At 48.9% G+C, this 18,259-nt stretch overlaps 1 protein-coding gene across 1 annotated transcript in view; it reads left to right on the top strand.

The window, feature by feature from the left end:
• Positions 1-15,482, top strand: part of PAK5 (p21 (RAC1) activated kinase 5) — a 96,676-nt gene extending 81,194 nt beyond the window's left edge. The window contains 10 exon segments of the mRNA XM_066314457.1: positions 2,286-2,528; positions 2,530-2,679; positions 2,681-2,740; positions 2,742-2,780; positions 5,181-5,258; positions 5,260-5,315; positions 6,975-7,101; positions 9,593-9,718; positions 14,044-14,178; positions 14,733-15,482. Coding sequence (XP_066170554.1) covers positions 2,286-2,528; positions 2,530-2,679; positions 2,681-2,740; positions 2,742-2,780; positions 5,181-5,258; positions 5,260-5,315; positions 6,975-7,101; positions 9,593-9,718; positions 14,044-14,178; positions 14,733-14,888 — 1,170 coding nt within the window. The 3' untranslated portion in view covers positions 14,889-15,482.
• The last annotated feature ends 2,777 nt before the right edge of the window (positions 15,483-18,259 follow it).

Consider the following 18,259-nt stretch of genomic DNA (forward strand, 5'->3'; position numbering starts at 1 on the left):
AGTAGGTGACTGCATTCTGTAGCAGAAATAGAATTATTAGTGGAATAAAGTGTGTTTGATTGTGCCGTGACGTGGAGCACTGCATCAGGACACAGGCTCTGAGGAGAGCTTCAGCTGATTTACTCATTATAACTCCTAACTTTTTGTAATGTTTCTTGGGATTCAGGAAGTGGGTTTACACTGTACAGCAATGCTAACCTCAAAAAGCTTCCGAAAAATCTTAGCAAGCACACTAAACACCTGAATTTTTATTCTAAAATTTCACTGCAGAATATTCTTTTGCCAGGTTGTTAAGCTTAGGGTATACTCAGAAATACCAGACACGGGTGAAGCCGCAAATAATTAATTAGCGTGGTTTTATCCACTTGAATTCTAGACCAGGTTTTTCCCCATCTCAGTGGGTATAAAGAAAATGGTGTATTTACAGCCAAAGCAATAATTTATTTGTCCCTCCATACACAATATATAGGACAGGGTTAGACTGAGTTCCCCTCCCTCCACCAAACCATCTGAGCGCTTTTCCACGTTATTTAGTTTGGCAGATGTAATGTCCTTCACAAAATTCATGATGTCTCTGACTCCCTTCTATTTGATGGCTGTCCCTGCCTGCTGGATAAGGGCGATGCTGGCTGTAATCATGTGGGTTTTTTCCTGAGCAGCCCCGGCATCCTGGGAGGCGGCTGTCCAGCCCTGCCGGTGCTGCCGGCTGCTCCCGATGGCTGTCAGCATCTGAGCCTCACATGGAAACAGCCTCCAGCTTTTCCCAGGGAAACCTCTGAGCAGCCCCTCTGGAGAGGCATTCCCTGTTCCCCGCTAAAGCTCTCCTGGAATGAGAGCACGCCCGGCTCGTGCGGGAGGTGGAAAGCGCCGGCAGAAAATTGCACTGGAGGCTTTTCTGCCCACACCGAGGCGACTCCAGCTCCAAACTCCTCCTCGCTGTGCAGAGCCCCGCGGTGATAAATTGATGCTGCGGCAGATTTTTTTTTTCTTCTTCTTCTTTTTTTTTTTTTTTTTTGCAGTCTTTAGCATAAAATGGTCAAATGATGTTCCACCGCAGAATTCAATTTCACAGTTCAGTTGGGTCCTTGATTACACTGCCAAATTCAGATTAATGTGCATTTAACTAACATGATCAGGGACTCCTGGCTGGCAGCCAGCAGTAATAGTAGCAACCGTGAGCTGTGTAGAGTTTGCTGCTCTGTCCATCCCTGTGCACTGCCACTGAAATTGATTGATTAAATGAACTCATTGCCATAATTATTTGTAATTGTGCTACATGATGAGCCTGTGTCAAACCGCCCCCCTGCCCTAAGATGCTCCACACATCATCAGGAGTCACATATTGTAAATGTGAAGATGTTCTTTTCCAGAGGAAAAAAAATACAATTCTGGGGTGGATTTTTTTTTGTTCTACATCTTTTGAGGGGTTTTAGTCTGGCTAGAAGCAAGCAAAGTATTATGTTTGCAAATGTGAAGTATTTGTTAGCCTTCAACATAAGAAGCTTAGAGAAGTTTGGAAAATACGAAAAATAGAAAGGAACCCACAAATGATCAAGGCTTCCCTTTGGGATAATTTCCTTTACGATTTTCTCTGATTTCAGATGAAAATTAGCAGTTTTGTGACACTACAGTAAAGTAGTTTGTCACTGTGGACAATGATTTGAGAAATGGTGAATTGAATTAGGTTCCTTGTCCAACTCACGTAAGTCATCACTCAACAACAGCTGGTGGCACAGCAAGACAGGAGATGACAGGGATTTTAGGGTACCACCACCTCCACCGTAAGAGTTTGAGTTATCCCTGAATTGCTGGAGAAAAACATCAGAAAAGGCTAAGAGCTGAGAATTAAAATCCAGGTACTAGTAAGACACAAACTGGAATTTGCCAGAGGGCAGATTTTGGCTGGATGTGACGGGGATGGATTCTTGGAGGAAATGGCCCAGAGAGTCTGCTGGGCACTGCAGATGCAGAGCAAATACACTATTTTGAGCGTAGCTCCCTTCCAATCCCGGCCAGTCTGTGATTCAGCAAAGGCTGTTGGATGTACAAGGTACCTGCACGGATGTCCTGGAGGCCGCCCAGCCTCATGTGCTGAGGGCCCTGCAGCCCTCAGTGGTCTGAAAATCCCTGCCCAGACTGGGGCAGCGGTGGCATGCTGAGCAGCACGGGTACCATGTGGGAGCACGCTGTGCCAGCTCTGCTGGGACCTCCAGGGTGCTGGAGACAGTGGAGGGGCAGGAGAAGGTGGCTGTTCCTGAGGCTCACTCCGGGCGTTTGTGTTGCAGGTGGATTATGACCGAGCACAGCTGGTCGTCAGCCCACCGCTCTCTGGCTCCGACACCTACCCCCGGGGCCCAGTCAAGCTACCTCAGAGTCAGAGCAAAGTCAGCTACTCCAGCAGCAGCTACCAGTACCCTCTGGTGTACCACAAAGCCCCCCACTATCACCAGCCGCCTCTCCAGCCCGGCTCTCCCTATATTTCCACCGCCTCCTACCCCAGCTCCCCGAGTATCACATCAAGTGCTTATCCCTCCCCCCAGCTGGGGCTCCTCCTCGGACCAGCAGCCCTCCAGGGTGTCCCACGAACAGTTCCGAGCTGCCCTGCAGCTCGTGGTCAGCCCCGGAGACCCCCGCGAGTACTTGGACAACTTCATCAAGATCGGGGAGGGCTCCACGGGCCATCGTGTGCATCGCCACAGAGAAGCACACGGGCAAGCAGGTCGCTGTGAAGAAGATGGACCCTCAGGAAACAGCAGAGAAGGGAGCTGCTCTTCAACGAGGTACGTGGCTTTGGATAGTGCCCCAGGTTTTTTGGGCGGCAGCTTCTGCGTTAGACGTGGGGCCAAATGCCACCATCAAGGGCCAAATTAGTATCTTTCTAAAAGAGGTGATGAGTCCCACACACGTCTATGCTCGTGTAAATATTGTATGGCCATACCAGTTTCAAGTGAGCTACTTCTCCTCCTGGCTTGAAACTCATGATGCTGTCATATGGGAACAGCTGAGAAATGTATCAGCTGGTCCATGCAGTGCAGTCAGGTGCTCAGACACAGCCCAGCTGCCTTTTTCTGTCTGTCTCCTGACACAGTTTATTCTTCCAAGAGGGAGGATCCAAACTAAGCAGGCTATTCCAGAGCGTGTGCGCTGTGTTTCTGACGTGCACATGCTTTTGTTTCCTCCCTCCTTCCTCTCCTAACCATCAACACTCCCTTTGCTTTCTTGATGGTTACTAAGCTAAGAGCTGGCGGTCCCTTTTTTATGGACCTGTCTGTGTTAATTCCCCACATCTCCTTTGCTGAGTGGTTGCAGCCAGTTCAGAGCCCACAGCTGCTTACAGGGACTGTTTTCCCCATGTACATTATTTTACATTTCAGAACACTGGTTTCCATTTGCCATTTTTTCACCCAGTTTGTTGGGGCTTGAGAATACTTCTGCAGCTTGAAGAGATTTTTCCTTTTTTAGCTTTCTACTCCCTTAAAGCATCTGGTGGGTGTGTTCACTGCTCTGTTTTTGAGATCACTTGTAAATATCCTGATCAATACCAAAACCACTACAGGATCCCAAGGAAACCTCCTGTGAGAATGAACCTTTTAATTCTATATTTGTTTCCTATGCACTGTAACTGTGTCTTCCCTGATGACTGATTGATTTCTTTAAAACCTTTAAAAACTTCACATTTTTAAACTACAGTAATAAACAACAAACTTCACCCATTTTTTCTTTACACAGTGCATGACTATCCTGGTTGTTTGGGCTTGCCTTTGCCTCTGCTGGAGGCTGTCATGAGTTCAGGCACATGAGTGGTGGCTCTAACTGAGCGTCTCTTGAGCAGTAACATCTTGAAGCATGTCCTGCATGCTGTGCAGGACCAAGCTGCTTCCCTGACACGCTCCAGTCGCTCGTGTTATCTGAAAATCTCCTGTCAGCTGTGCTGAAATCCCTGTGTGTGATGAAGCCCTGCCTGGCTGTTCTCTCTCCTGGCTGCCATTCTGACACCCCTCAGTACCCTGTGCTCATGGACATTGTCTTGGCTGGGCTGCCCCCACTGTGGTGCCAGTTCTCTGCAGTCTCTTTTAGGTGTGGGATTTGAGTCATCCCCTGTATCACCAGCAGCGAGAGACTGGAGAGCCTGATGTCTCCAGACATTTTGGGGTGCAGTTGTATGGGGGCAGTGCCCTCCTCCACATGCCTCTGGAGCCAGTGTCCCAGCCTGGCGTGGTACGGGGCCCTGGCACAGTGGGGACAAGGCTCCACAGCTGCCCCTGGGGCCCCAGGCCAGCCCCAGAGTGGCCAGATGACTGCAAGCCCCACCCTGGGGAAGGGCCCAGGAAGGCTGAGGCGTATTCAAGCCAAACACGAGGCAAGCACATCTTGACCCTACTTTTTCTTGGATTTTCTGAGCTGTGCTGGAACCCAGGGGTTGGTGACTATATGTGACCCCTTCTATATATTTCTATCTTTCTCTCTTTTCTGATTCTTCTAATTCCCTCTCCTCAGAATTTTTGAGGAACTTAAAATTGAACTTAAAGTCTAATTAAAAGCTTAGAGTTTGCCAGTTGAATAGACCAAGTTAATGGGCTTTGAGAAGTGGATTAAATGTTGCACAAAACCTTTTACCAAAGTTCTCTGATTTTTCTTAAGCTGCTGGTATAGTTTTTTGTTGTTTGACATCTTGAGAATTTCTTTTTGGTATTTTTCCAGTGTGCCTAACTCAGAGTACACAAAAACAAGTAAGCCTTTTAAAAGTTTCTTTGAATGAGTTTTCTGGGGCATTACTCCAGCATTCTGTTGAAAATCTATGCAAAGTACCATTTACTACATGATAAAAATAACTTTGATGTGTTGAGCCATCGATCAGGTAAAAAAAATAAATCCGTTGTACTGAAAAACAGTTGGCAATAAAAAACAATTAAATAAACAAGTCTGTTCCTGCAGGCTGAAATAAAACAATTATCTACTGTTTATACTCTACCACTAGAGATTCTCTCTTCCTCCTGATGCATTTATGATGACTGATATTTTTATGTAAATATATTGATTCTGTTTATGCTCTGGCATAAGGATTAGAGAGGATGTGATTCATCGCAGAGCCTTTCTTCAGCACCAGTGAAAAAGAAGGTCAAAACAAGTGTCAGATAAAGCTTGTAGCATTACCAGCTCGTCCCTTTGTGCCTCTGCAGGTTGTGATCATGAGGGATTACCACCATGAGAACGTGGTGGACATGTACAACAGTTACCTGGTCGGGGACGAGCTGTGGGGTGGTGATGGAGTTCCTGGAGGGCGGCGCCCTGACAGACATCGTCACTCACACCAGGTGTGTACAGGAGGGGAGCACAGAAAACTGCTTAACGTACTCCTGCATGGACATTATATATCCATGTATTTTATAGGCACCCATACATAGCATGCTGGCTGTACTGTCATCAGTAAGCCAGAATGCTTATTGATATAATAAACTCCTGTGAACACCAGCATTTGCCAACCCAAAGGGAAGGAAATACCTGAAAGGGCCTGCTGGTATTTGCTAACACTGTGGGAGGTAATTTAACAGCAACACAGCTTGATCCATTACTTCCTAGAATGGCAAAAATAAAAAAACCCCAACATTCTTTTCTCTGTATGGTGATCTGTATTGTTTGGTTTGCTGTCATAACCGTGTCTGTTCTAAGGGTAATTTCTCCTCACAAAGGTTATCTCCAAACCAAGCCTAAAACATAAGGAGGAAAGTATTTTTATATCAGAATATTTATACTTATGGTGGAGCACATTCCCATATTCCAGTTAATATCACACCTTTAAAGTAGCAAATTAGCCAGCACAAGAGCTGCAGTGTTTGGAACTGCTCTGCCTCTTCTGAGGGGAGACATTAGATTTTACAACCCTCTTTACATCTGCTCTTTGCTCATCTGCTTCTGATAAGCTGGATAAAATGAGATAGGGAAGAGGGGTTCTTTATTTAATTTCTTCCTCTTGAACAAAAGAAAATTAAAATTTCCACACCAAACCACTGGGAGAATATTTAGTGGAGCAGGAACAAAATCAAGGAATTATAAATTGGAAAATTTGTGTTCTCTCCTAGTTTAATTTTGCTCTTAGATCCTACCAAGTGTTACAACATAGGTGTTTTATTTTTTAGTGTTACCTTATGTGCTGAAATGAATCACAATATTGCAAGTATTTGCCAAACCATTAAAAGCTCTGTCTTAGATGTTTCTGACAGAAGTTTAACAGCAAACAGATGTTCCCAGGACACCACTTCTTAGAGCTGTCATCTATTTTTTAACTCAAAATGGTCTTTTCTTAGTCTTCTAGAGGTTTTTATATTGCATGACCTTCCCTCAAAGATTTTGCTACAATACTGCAAATGGCACACCAAGTTAAAGCAGAAATCTCCACGGGTGTCCTTCTGCTCATGTAGAAGAGATGCTGGGGACAACAGTGAGGGAACAGTGGCATCAGGGTGCACAGCCCATCCCAGGCATTGCACTGCAGCTGAGAGAATGACCCCAGAATGGGGTTTTTCAGCTGTGCACAGAAATGACAACTTCTGTTTATTTTTCTGCTGAAAGACCCAGAATATTTTTATAGAAGGCATAAAAGTGCTCTCAAAGAGCTGCAACTCAGGGCCTGATGTTTTGCCTACACAATTAAGGGTGTTTTTTTCTCATATTTATTCCAGGCCTGTTTCCATCCCAGTAGTGATGCCTGCTTGGCAGGCAGCGAGCTTACTGTAAATAAGGCATTTCCATGATTTCCCAGAGGGAAACAGGTTACAGCACATGGCACACTCGGCTGTTGTAGTGCTGCAGGGAGACCAATGCAGCCCTCGCTGCAGGGCTGATCCCCACACCTCATCTCCCCTTTTCTGCCAGTAATAGGACCGGAGCCCCTGCCTGCCAGATGTGCTGTATGGTGTGACTGGGATGTGCTCCCGTTTTGCCAGCCCTCAGGTGTGTTCCCCTTGCTGTTGCAGGATGAACGAGGAGCAGATCGCCACGGTGTGCGTGTCCGTGCTGAGGGCCCTGTCCTACCTGCACAACCAGGGCGTCATCCACCGCGACATCAAGAGCGACTCCATCCTGCTCACCAGCGACGGCAGGGTGAGCCCGGCCCCGGGGCTGCCAGGACACTGTCCCTGCACACAGGGCCTCTGGAAAGAACAATGATCCAGGCTTGGGGAAGAATAGGGTGTGACCCACAAATAACTTGTGAGAGAGCTGGATCCAAAAACCACGGGCCTGGCCTCACTGCTGATTTGTGCCTGTGCTGCAGGAGGACTCTGTGGGGAAGGATTGGAGCCTCAAAGGCAGTGGCAGAGGAAACCAGGCAGTAAGGGTGGTGACCAGGTGATGGGAGACCTCCTTTTGGGCTGCACCACTCCTATCCTGATGCCTTTCAAAAAACACTTCCTTTTTACCACACTTAGTTATCATTTACTTAGCAGTTTCTGTACATGTGCTCTGCTTCCCCAAGCTACTTGGTAGGCCCAGCATCAATCTGTGCAAATAGGAAATAATCTGCATTCCTGCTGAAACCCTCCCCAGATGGTCAAAGTAGCTTTCACACTTCCAAGATGCTTGATAAAACCTGTCCCACACTTCCATTTACATTATTTCTCTGCTTTGTGTTGTTAAATGAGCAGGGGGAGAAGGGGACAGAATGCTGCACATGACTTGCTCAGTAAACAAAACGTAGTTTGCACACAAAAAAATTAAGGGTTGCTCCACTGGCCTGACACACCTATCTAAGGCAAGACCTGGAGGGTTGGACTGAGCCCGAGTTTGGGAACCAGATCCAGACCTTCCCCTTTCAAAGGTAAAGCTCTCAGCTTCCCAGGCTGGTCTGACTCCATAGCCAAAGGCTCGCCTGTCTAATTTGATGCCCACTTCACCAAGGGAGAAGGATTTTCTTCCTGCAGCAGTCACAGGCTGCTCCTGTTAATCCTGTCAAGGAAAGAAAATCCCACATGTGTAGGAGTTTTTCAGTTGTGATTTCGGTTCATATTGCTGAAATAACATCTGATCTGCTCTCGGGATCTGCATACAGTGCCTCATTATACTCATTACTCCAGTCCTTATTATCTGCATTGCAGATTTCTTCATGGCTGTGTTGTGCAATTATCTTTTTTAGAAAACCGTTGTCTTTTATGTACTCGAATGAGCAATAGATATGCAAAACCTCTTGTGCTCCTACAAAAGAAGACTGGGCTCTGCTTCCAAAATATGCATTATTTCTTCCATTCTTCATCCTGTAAACTGAAAAATACATTTAGTGTGGAGAACTGGCTATTATTGGCTTTGTTTTAGAAAAACCAACAATCATTTCATAATTCTGTTAAAAATATACCCATAACTTTTAAAAAAAGTAATGTCTGTGCTGAATGCAAAAGAAAACAAGTGAGTGCTGACAAAAAGTTTACACAATGCAGGGCTTTATGCAGCTTCCCACTCCAGTTGTGCTGGGAATGTTTGGGTTCACTTTGTATGCCCAGACACAGTCCTTGATGGGATACACAACCTGTGGACCTTGGGCATAGGTCACCATTGAACTCCAGTGAAGGAGGTTAGGAAAATGTCCAGGAAAATCCCTTTGAGAGCTTCTAGGCCTCCAAGTAAGTGCTCAGAGGGTTAAAAAAAAGATTTTTGCCTTAAGGAACAAGCTGTTTCTGGAAGGGGGTGATGCCACCAACCCTCAGACCAGCTTGTTGTGGTTGGAGTTTTCACCTTGGCATTGTACAGCGACAGGGAGGGGGAGGTGATAATTTTCCATAATTTTTGTTGTTAAAAAAAACCGTCATAAAAGTGTGAGCCAGGCACATGATGCAGCAAGAGCCGCTCTCCGGAGTGCTTGTGTATCCCATTATTTCTATTTCAGGTCACTGCCACAGCTACTCAAGGACAGCACTAATTCCTGAGTTCCCAAGCAAAGGGAACAGGTTGACTCTTTGGCAAGGAGTCTTGTACCCTTCCCTGCCTTCTCCAGCTTAGCTCTCCTGCTGCATAAAGATGGCAGCTTCTTCAGTGAGAGTCCACAGTGTGAGGTCCTGAGCTTGAGAAACCATTGGAAGGGGTTTTATTTTCTCTGGGTGATAAAAGGGAATGGGGTGAATGTCAGTTGTTTCCCACATTTTCTGGCAAACTCAGAGATTGTACAAACCAGTATGAGCCACAGGAGAGGTATGTGTCACTTGGAATATGTGTATTACTGGGTATCACATGCATAGCCACAAACATGGGGGTTCTGTTTGGAATATTTTGTTTTCCTTCTGTTTTTAACTGTTATAATCCATTTATCACCTCCACATCCTTTGCTGGTGGAGAGGCAATGGGCTGTGACAGATGATATCAGGAGTGAGCACCACTGCCACTCTCCTACATCTCCCCTTCATTTTAATGAGCTGCCTGTTCCCCAGGCTGTGCTCCCATCTCCAGACACTCCTCCAGAGCTGGGTTGCTGTCCTGTCTAAGGAAAGTGCTGCAGCTGCAGCCCTGATGCATCCCATCCCATCCCTGTCCCTGCAGCTGCAGCTGCAGCTGTGCCTTGGAGGAGTTTGTCCTGTTACTCAAGAGAGGCTTTCACTTCTTTTCACAGATAAAATTGTCCGATTTTGGGTTCTGTGCCCAAGTCTCAAAGGAGGTCCCCAGGAGGAAGTCCTTGGTTGGGACGCCGTACTGGATGGCACCAGAGGTGATATCCCGCCTGCCCTACGGCACTGAGGTGAGCACAGTGGGCACTCCAGGGGCATATCCCAACTCCCTGTGGCACTGAGGTGAGCACAGTGGGCACTCCAGGGGCATATCCCAACTCCCTGTGGCACTGAGGTGAGCACAGCTGGCACTCCAGGGACATATCCCAGCTCCCTGTGGCACTGAGGTGAGCACAGCTGGCACTGCTGGAAGGGATATCCCAACTCCCTGTGGCACTGAGGTGAGCACAGTGGGCACTGCAGGGGCATATCCCAACTCCCTGTGGCACTGAGGTGAGCACAGTGGGCACTCCAGGGGCATATCCCAACTCCCTGTGGCACTGAGGTGAGCACAGCTGGCACTGCAGGGGGATATCCCAACTCCCTGTGGCACTGAGGTGAGCACAGCTGGCACTGCAGGGGCATATCCCAACTCCCTGTGGCACTGAGGTGAGCACAGTGGGCACTCCAGGGGCATATCCCAACTCCCTGTGGCACTGAGGTGAGCACAGCTGGCACTCCAGGGACATATCCCAGCTCCCTGTGGCACTGAGGTGAGCACAGCTGGCACTGCAGGGGGATATCCCAACTCCCTGTGGCACTGAGGTGAGCACAGCTGGCACTCCAGGGGCATATCCCAACTCCCTGTGGCACTGAGGTGAGCACAGCTGGCACTGCAGGGGGATATCCCAACTCCCTGTGGCACTGAGGTGTGCACAGCTGGCACTGCTGGAAGGGATATCCCAACTCCTGTGGCACTGAGGTGAGCACAATGGGCACTGCAGGGGCATATCCCAACTCCCTGTGGCACTGAGGTGAGCACAATGGGCACTCCAGGGGGATATCCCAACTCCCTGTGGCACTGAGGTGAGCACAGCTGGCACTCCAGGGGCATATCCCAACTCCCTGTGGCACTGAGGTGAGCACAGCTGGCACTCCAGGGGCATATCCCAACTCCCTGTGGCACTGAGGTGAGCACAGCTGGCACTGCAGGGGGATATCCCAACTCCCTGTGGCACTGAGGTGAGCACAGCTGGCACTGCAGGGGCATATGCCAGCTCCCTGTGGCACTGAGGTGAGCACAGCTGGCACTCCAGGGGCATATCCCAACTCCCTGTGGCACTGAGGTGAGCACAGCTGGCACTGCAGGGGGGATATCCCAGCTCCCTGTGGCACTGAGGTGAGCACAGTGGGCACTGCAGGGGGATATCCCAACTCCCTGTGGCACTGAGGTGAGCACAGCTGGCACTGCAGGGGGATATCCCAACTCCCTTTGGCACTGAGGTGTGCACAGCTGGCACTGCAGGGGGATATCCCAGCTCCCTGTGGCACTGAGGTGAGCACAGCTGGCACTGCAGGGGCATATCCCAACTCCCTGTGGCACTGAGGTGAGCACTGCTGGCACTGCAGGGGGATATCCCAGCTCCCTGTGGCACTGAGGTGAGCACAGCGGGCACTCCAGGGACATATCCCAACTCCCTGTGGCACTGAGGTGTGCACAGCTGGCACTGCAGGGGCATATCCCAACTCCCTGTGGCACTGAGGTGTGCACAGTGGGCACTCCAGGGACATATCCCAACTCCCTGTGGCACTGAGGTGAGCACAGCTGGCACTCCAGGGGGATATCCCAACTCCCTGTGGCACTGAGGTGAGCACAGCGGGCACTCCAGGGGGATATCCCAACTCCCTGTGGCACTGAGGTGTGCACAGCTGGCACTGCAGGGGCATATCCCAACTCCCTTTGGCACTGAGGTGAGCACAGTGGGCATTCCAGGGACATATCCCAACTCCCTGTGGCACTGAGGTGAGCACAGTGGGCACTCCAGGGGCATATCCCAACTCCCTGTGGCACTGAGGTGAGCACAGGGCCACTCCAGGGGCATATCCCAACTCCCTGTGGCACTGAGGTGAGCACAGCTGGCACTCCAGGGGCATATCCCAACTCCCTGTGGCACTGAGGTGAGCACAGGGCCACTCCAGGGGCATATCCCAACTCCCTGTGGCACTGAGGTGAGCACAGTGGGCACTCCAGGGGCATATCCCAACTCCCTTTGGCACTGAGGTGAGCACAGCTGGCACTCCAGGGGCATATCCCAACTCCCTGTGGCACTGAGGTGAGCACAGTGGGCACTCCAGGGGCATATCCCAGCTCCCTGTGGCACTGAGGTGAGCACAGCGGGCACTCCAGGGGGATATCCCAACTCCCTGTGGCACTGAGGTGAGCACAGGGCCACTCCAGGGGCATATCCCAACTCCCTGTGGCACTGAGGTGAGCACAGCGGGCACTCCAGGGGGATATCCCAACTCCCTGTGGCACTGAGGTGAGCACAGGGCCACTCCAGGGGCATATCCCAACTCCCTGTGGCACTGAGGTGAGCACAGCGGGCACTCCAGGGGCATATCCCAACTCCCTGTGGCACTGAGGTGAGCACTGCTGGAAGGGATATCCCAACCCCCTGGAGCTCTGTCAGAGCCCTGCAGTTCAGAAGCATTTGCACAGCTATGCTAAATAGCAGCAATTATGTTTGCCCCAGAGTGCTGCAGCGTGCCTGGTTTGAAAGTATTTCCCCAAGATGAAGTTATTAAATAACAACTCCATTTAGCACTCTAAGCAGTCTAATGCTTTTCCATATTTTGGCTTGGGATGCTGCAGTAAAGGAAACTGGCTTCATTTGCACATTGTGAGAGGCCCTTTGCTGCTCTTTAATATCAAGCCTGCAGTCCGGAGCTGCAGCCACAGGTGTGCACATCTGCATGTGCCAAACCAGCAGCCACCTCACACGCCCCTCCTGCACAGCCTGGTCCTGTCAGTATTTGCACAGGGCCACTGCTTTCATCCAGCCAAAGCCTGCCATTCCTTTCCTCTTGGAGAGTTCCAGTGGAAGCGTGGGTCCTGTAGGGTGCCAAACTCGGGCCCAGCTGAGTGGGCTGCATTGCCACCCTCTGTGGTAGGATTGGCCTCCACATGGGTTCATTCCTTGCAGTCGTTGCTGTCATCAGCTGAGAGAAAGAGGCAGGAAAAGCACCTCTGTGGGAGCTGTTTCAAGCACTGCCAGATGTTCTGAGAAAGGCAACACACAGGTTTTTACTGGAACCCTTCAGAGGAGCCCAGCAAGGTGGGGGCAGCTGGCAGCTCTGCAGGGCCAGAGCCCATCCATGAGGCAGCTGTGAGTCACGGCACTGCTGCCCCGGCAGCCTGGGAAGAGCAATCCCTGTGCCGAGCTCAGCCGTGACACTGACTCATCTCCCCAGGGGGACACGGCTGCCTCTGCTCCTCCCCGTGGGGACAGAGCTGCTGCCTGAGAGGAGCAGCTGCAGAGCTCCACCCTGCCAGCAAACAGAGCCAGGACACGGGTGTGTTTGCACACAGGTGCACAGACACATACCGGTACAGAATAGAGATACCTAGAAATACAGATATACACAGCGAAGGGGAGATAAGCTGAGCAGGAGCTGCTCCATCCTCACACTGCTTTGGCACGGCACAGTAAGAGCACCCTGTAGGCACTGCTCTCCACCCAGGATCTGGGCTGTCATAGAAGACATTCCAGAGATAATAGCATCAACTATTATTAGCCCATTAATAGTTTAGGGGGATTATAAAGTGACTGAACTTTGGGCTACATTAAGTTTCCTCACCAGAAGGGAAAGGGGGAGGAAATGGATTTAAGCTAAAGGATAGAGTTGGCAAAAGAGCAAAAGCAGAATGAACTGGCCCTGGCTGTATTTGGGCTGGCAAATGACAGGAATTACAGCCATCAGAGGATTGGGATTCTGGAGCAGCTCTGCAGCAGGCCAGGACTAAGAAATTTTTTTTTTCTTTTTGAGCTGGAGCTGAATCAGTTTCCAAAGGTCTTACATAATGTGCTACCTGTGCTGGTTGTAAACAAGCCTGGGTGTAGTGAGTGCTTGCATTTGCCTTGGGGTCTTGAATGGAGGTCCTGTACTCGTTAAGCTTCAGGGGAATGGAGTAAGTGATTTCACAGCAGCTGAAGTGCACCCTGCTCTCCAGCAGCTGCAGAGCCAGCCTGGGGGTGGCATTCACTGGGTGCGAATCAGTGCAGCTGGAATGCAGGGCAGCGGGACACAGCGTCTCCAAGGCATGGAGCTTCCAGAGGGCAGCACCTAACCCAGCTACAGACGTAGGTTTGTAAGCCCCTGCTGATGTGTTTTGTCAAGGCACTCAGAGCTCAGAAGAAAAGTCACAGCTGGCTGGTTAAAAAAGAAAGATGGATGGCGCCGCTCAGACTGCTGGCAGCAGCAGGAGCCAGCTGTAGGGTTTGCACGGTGCCCAGTGCTGAGCCTGTTGGCCCCCTGCACTGCAGCAGTGCTCACGAGCCCTGTGTGTGTGTTGCAGGTGGACATCTGGTCCCTGGGCATCATGGTGATCGAGATGATCGACGGGGAGCCGCCCTACTTCAACGAGCCGCCGCTGCAGGCCATGCGCCGCATCCGGGACAACCTCCCGCCCCGCGTGAAGGACGTGCACAAGGTCAGCCTGCCCCTGGGGGTCACCAGCACTGCGGGCACACCCTGCACGCCCAGATGGTAACTTACAGCTGAGCAGTGGGTCCTGTACAGGTGGGGTGGAAGTGAGGCCAAAGCCATCAGTCCCAGTCTCGTTTGTGCCCAACCCTGGCACTGCTTTTGCAGCCAGTGATGGCAACGGGAGCTGAGCACAGCCTCAGGCACTCTGTGCTTCCCCCCTGCCCAAGGACCAGAGCAGCTCAGCTCACCGGCCCTGCTGCAGGTGTGTTGGTACATCCGTGTGAGGTGCCAAAGCTTTTGGGCACCTCCCAGTTTGGGTGTGTTTCCATCAGACCTGAGCCCTCAGCCTACCTTAATGCTGTTCTGCACCCCAGTGATACCCAAACACTTCAAACATCAACGGCACAGCAAAGACCCACGGCCCTTCAGCTCAGCACAGCTGGTGCAATAGGGAAGATCAGAGTGTCCCTTGCCTTCCCAAGAAAACAGCATGCACAGAGGCAGCACAGCTGGAAGTGGCTGGTTTTGTCCTCCCCTAATGGCAGTGTGGTGTTTCAGGTCTCCTCGGTCCTCCGGGGCTTCCTGGACTCCATGCTGGTGCGGGAGCCCTCGCAGAGAGCCACGGCACAGGAACTGCTGAGACACCCCTTCCTCAAACTGGCTGGACCCCCCTCCTGCATCGTGCCCCTCATGAGGCAGCACAGGCATCGCTGAAGCTTTTTTGGGAAGAGGTCAGTGCAGAGCCCGGCTCACGGCGTGTGGGAATGGCAGCAACTGTGTGGGCTCCGCAGGCAGGGAGGAGGAAAAGCTTGTGAAGGAAAGCAGCCCTGTGGAAATCCCATGGTGTACAGAGAGCCCCAAAGGCCAGGCAGTGCTCTCTGTGCTCCCGGTGTGCCAGGGACAGGGAGCAGTCCACGCTCTGCCACGCACCGGCGCTCCCAGCACTGCTGTCTGCTGGCAGAAGGCACCAAATGCCAACGTTGGAAAGGTAATTCAGCAGAGGAGAGCACGGCCACAGCGAAACACCTGAGCTTTACTGCAGGCTGTGGCACTTCTGTTTCACAAGAACACTTTTCTGACAAAACAAAGCACTTTTTATCTCGGTCAGAGCAGCGCAATGTATTTTGCAACAAGTTTGTAATTTTCTGTACAGTACGTTTTGATAACTTGCAGTACTTTGTCATGTAACTGTTGTGTTAGTTGAAGTAATAAGTGTAACTTAGCGAGAATTTGAGAAGATGAAGTTTCCTACTTTTTTTAACCCTTTTGAAAACAGGAGAAAAAAAAAAAAAGAAAAAAAAAAAGAAACCACAACCACCTTTAGGAAGTTGTAAGGTTTTGCAGATTTCCCATGGGGTGAGGAGAGTGCTCATCCCGCCCTCTTGGCAGCTGGAAGAGCCAAGGACAGCTGATGCTGGCAGGAGCAGCTGGTGACAGTGGCAGCCCCAGCTCTGCTGAGGGCCAGCCGTGGTCAGGGGCTCCCTTTCCCCCCTCCCAGCCTTGGCCCAAGGGATCTCCGGGGCTGGAGCCATCCCTCTCTTTCTATGCCACCACAAGGGCGGTTCTGCCACCCCGGAAGGCTCCAGTAGTGTGTCACGCCCCGGCAGCGGAGAGGGAGGGCAGGAGCTCCTGCTCCCAGCCCAGAGGGATCCCTGGAGCTCAGGCACAGCCGGGGTGGGAGGTGCTGCCTGGCGTTTGCCATAGAGAAGTCGTGCTGCTGTCTAGACCTTTCTGAATGTTGATGCAACAGTTGACTACTGCGGTACAATTTTGTGTTATTTGTTGGATGACTTTGCATGTTAACTGTAGGCCTAAATAGATTTGCCTTTAAAATTTTTAGAAGTGCTTCATAATTATTTCAATGAGAAACTGATTTTATTTATTAACGATTAGTTGTTTTTAATTACATATAATACAAAAGCCATGTTTTTCAAGTTTGGTTTTTTTTCTTACTGACCTCATTTTATGGTATCTTTAGGAACCACAGAGCCAACTTTGTGAAAACACAGTTTCTTTCTTATTATTGAATTTCTAGTTAATAAATTAATTGTTATTTATTGTAGTAAATTATAACCAAACATCTAAACCTGGCAGGAGCTGTTGCTTAAAGATCTTCCTCTGGGAGAAAAGAGTTGCCAATAGTAAAGAAGCTCCTTTAGATCTGCCCTTAAAGAATATTTGGAGGGAGAGAAGCAATTTAAAAAAAAGGAAAAAGGAGATAAGGATGATTTGGAACACGGAATAGCTGTTGTTACATCAGTGTCTTATCCCCAGTGCTCTCTCCCCCTGCCCCTGTTTGCACATTTGAAGAAGACACTGAAGAAAATGTGTTTGGCTCCCGCTGCCCCAGCTCCCGGAGCACCCACAGCCTCCCAGGGCTCTCCTTTGTAGGCTTGACAACTCAGGAAACCAGGCTGCACCAGTCCAGGCAACGGCACAACTTAATACTAGCCACAGAATTACCTTTTTTAACCATCTTTGAATTTAAAAAAAGGGGGTTGGTGGGAGTTTTTTCTTCAATATTCAGCACATTTTAGGCTGTACAAATGAAGAATTTTCTGCGACTTTCTTATCATTAGATACTTTAAACAGTGTTCATCAATTTAATGAGAGTTTTGTCGATTTCAAAGGGGTTTTTTTGTGAACACCAGCTACTGGTGAGACAAATGCACATGCAAGTTAAATAAATTCATTAATAAACGCTTTAAGTTTCAGTGTGGTGTTTTTTTTTCCCCCATGCCTTTTCTCTGCTTTATAGATTTGACTCAGTCCTACAGTACTGGGGCAAGTAGATAAAAAAGAAAAGAAAGTGCTCATATACATATATATATTTATATATATATATAATATATTTTATATATATAAAATACATATATACAAGAGACACGTGTGTACAATACACATATATATCTATAAATATAAATAGTGATTTATAGAGCTGCCCCAAGTGATTTCTAGGTGTCAGTGCATTTTCACCTTCCTTTCTCTGCCCTCTTAATAATCCCTTTCTTCTTTTGCCTTACCCTGATTTTAAGCTCACAGCTGTTGCTCTCTCACACCGACTGACAGCAATTCCTCCCAGTTTCCCCAGAAGCACCAGTCAGCTGCTGAATGTACAGTGTTATTTGCTATCTTCAAGTCTTAAAAATGAGGATTTCTATTACTTTTCGTATAAGTCAGTAAATACTTTGAAACACATTGAAAAAATGTAATGCCATCACCTAAAAGCAGACAAGTGAGGCGTGTGAAGAGCAGCCATTCACTCAGAAGCTGAGGCCATGCTCCAGGTGTGGGATATTCCAGTGAAATTATCCCCACCTGTCACTAAGGAATGATGGCTTTTTTCGGAGCTCACAGTTCTCAAACTACTCCTAATCAGAGCAGCAGAGGCCAGGACATTTACTGGCTATGTCAGCCCCTTCCTCAGCAATACATCCATAATTTATAATTAAAGTTCTAATCACAAGTACTCTGTAAGTCATTAGCAGCTGCTTTAGTAAGTGCTTAATTATTACAGGTCCTCACAGAGCTCAGTAGGGCGATAAGGTGTATTTATCCACCTTCTACTGCTGTGTTCATAAACATCTATAAAGCAAAGCTTTCAATTTGCAGCTCACCCATAAAAAGCCATCAGTAAATGAAAGCTAAATACAAAATTAAATCACAACAAAGTGCTGCCATCCTCAAGATGCTGCTGCAGTTTGACAGGCTGGAGGGAAGCTGGACATAATCTCTTGCATAAATAATTTTTCATAAATAGGCTTGAAAAGCTTAAAGCAATGGAGAATTCAGATCAATTTTAGTAAATGTGAGCAAAAAGATGGAGAGAACGAAAAGATTGTAAAGGTTTTCACCCAAAACATTAAACAACTTTTTTTTTCAACCAAGAAGATAAATCAGTCTGGGACACAAACTGTCACTGAGATGAAATTATTGTTTCTTTTTCCCTTCTTCCTCAAAAAGCAAAACCATTTTAGTCCAACAAAAAAAAAAAAATTTATCAGTTCAGAAAATCAAGAAATAACTACTGAATTCCTGGGAGTGTGTTCCTAATAGCTCACTGACACACTCATCCCCGAAGGTGA

The sequence above is a fragment of the Sylvia atricapilla genome, chromosome 3 (assembly GCF_009819655.1).
Source record: "Sylvia atricapilla isolate bSylAtr1 chromosome 3, bSylAtr1.pri, whole genome shotgun sequence".
NCBI classification, from domain to species: domain Eukaryota; kingdom Metazoa; phylum Chordata; class Aves; order Passeriformes; family Sylviidae; genus Sylvia; species Sylvia atricapilla.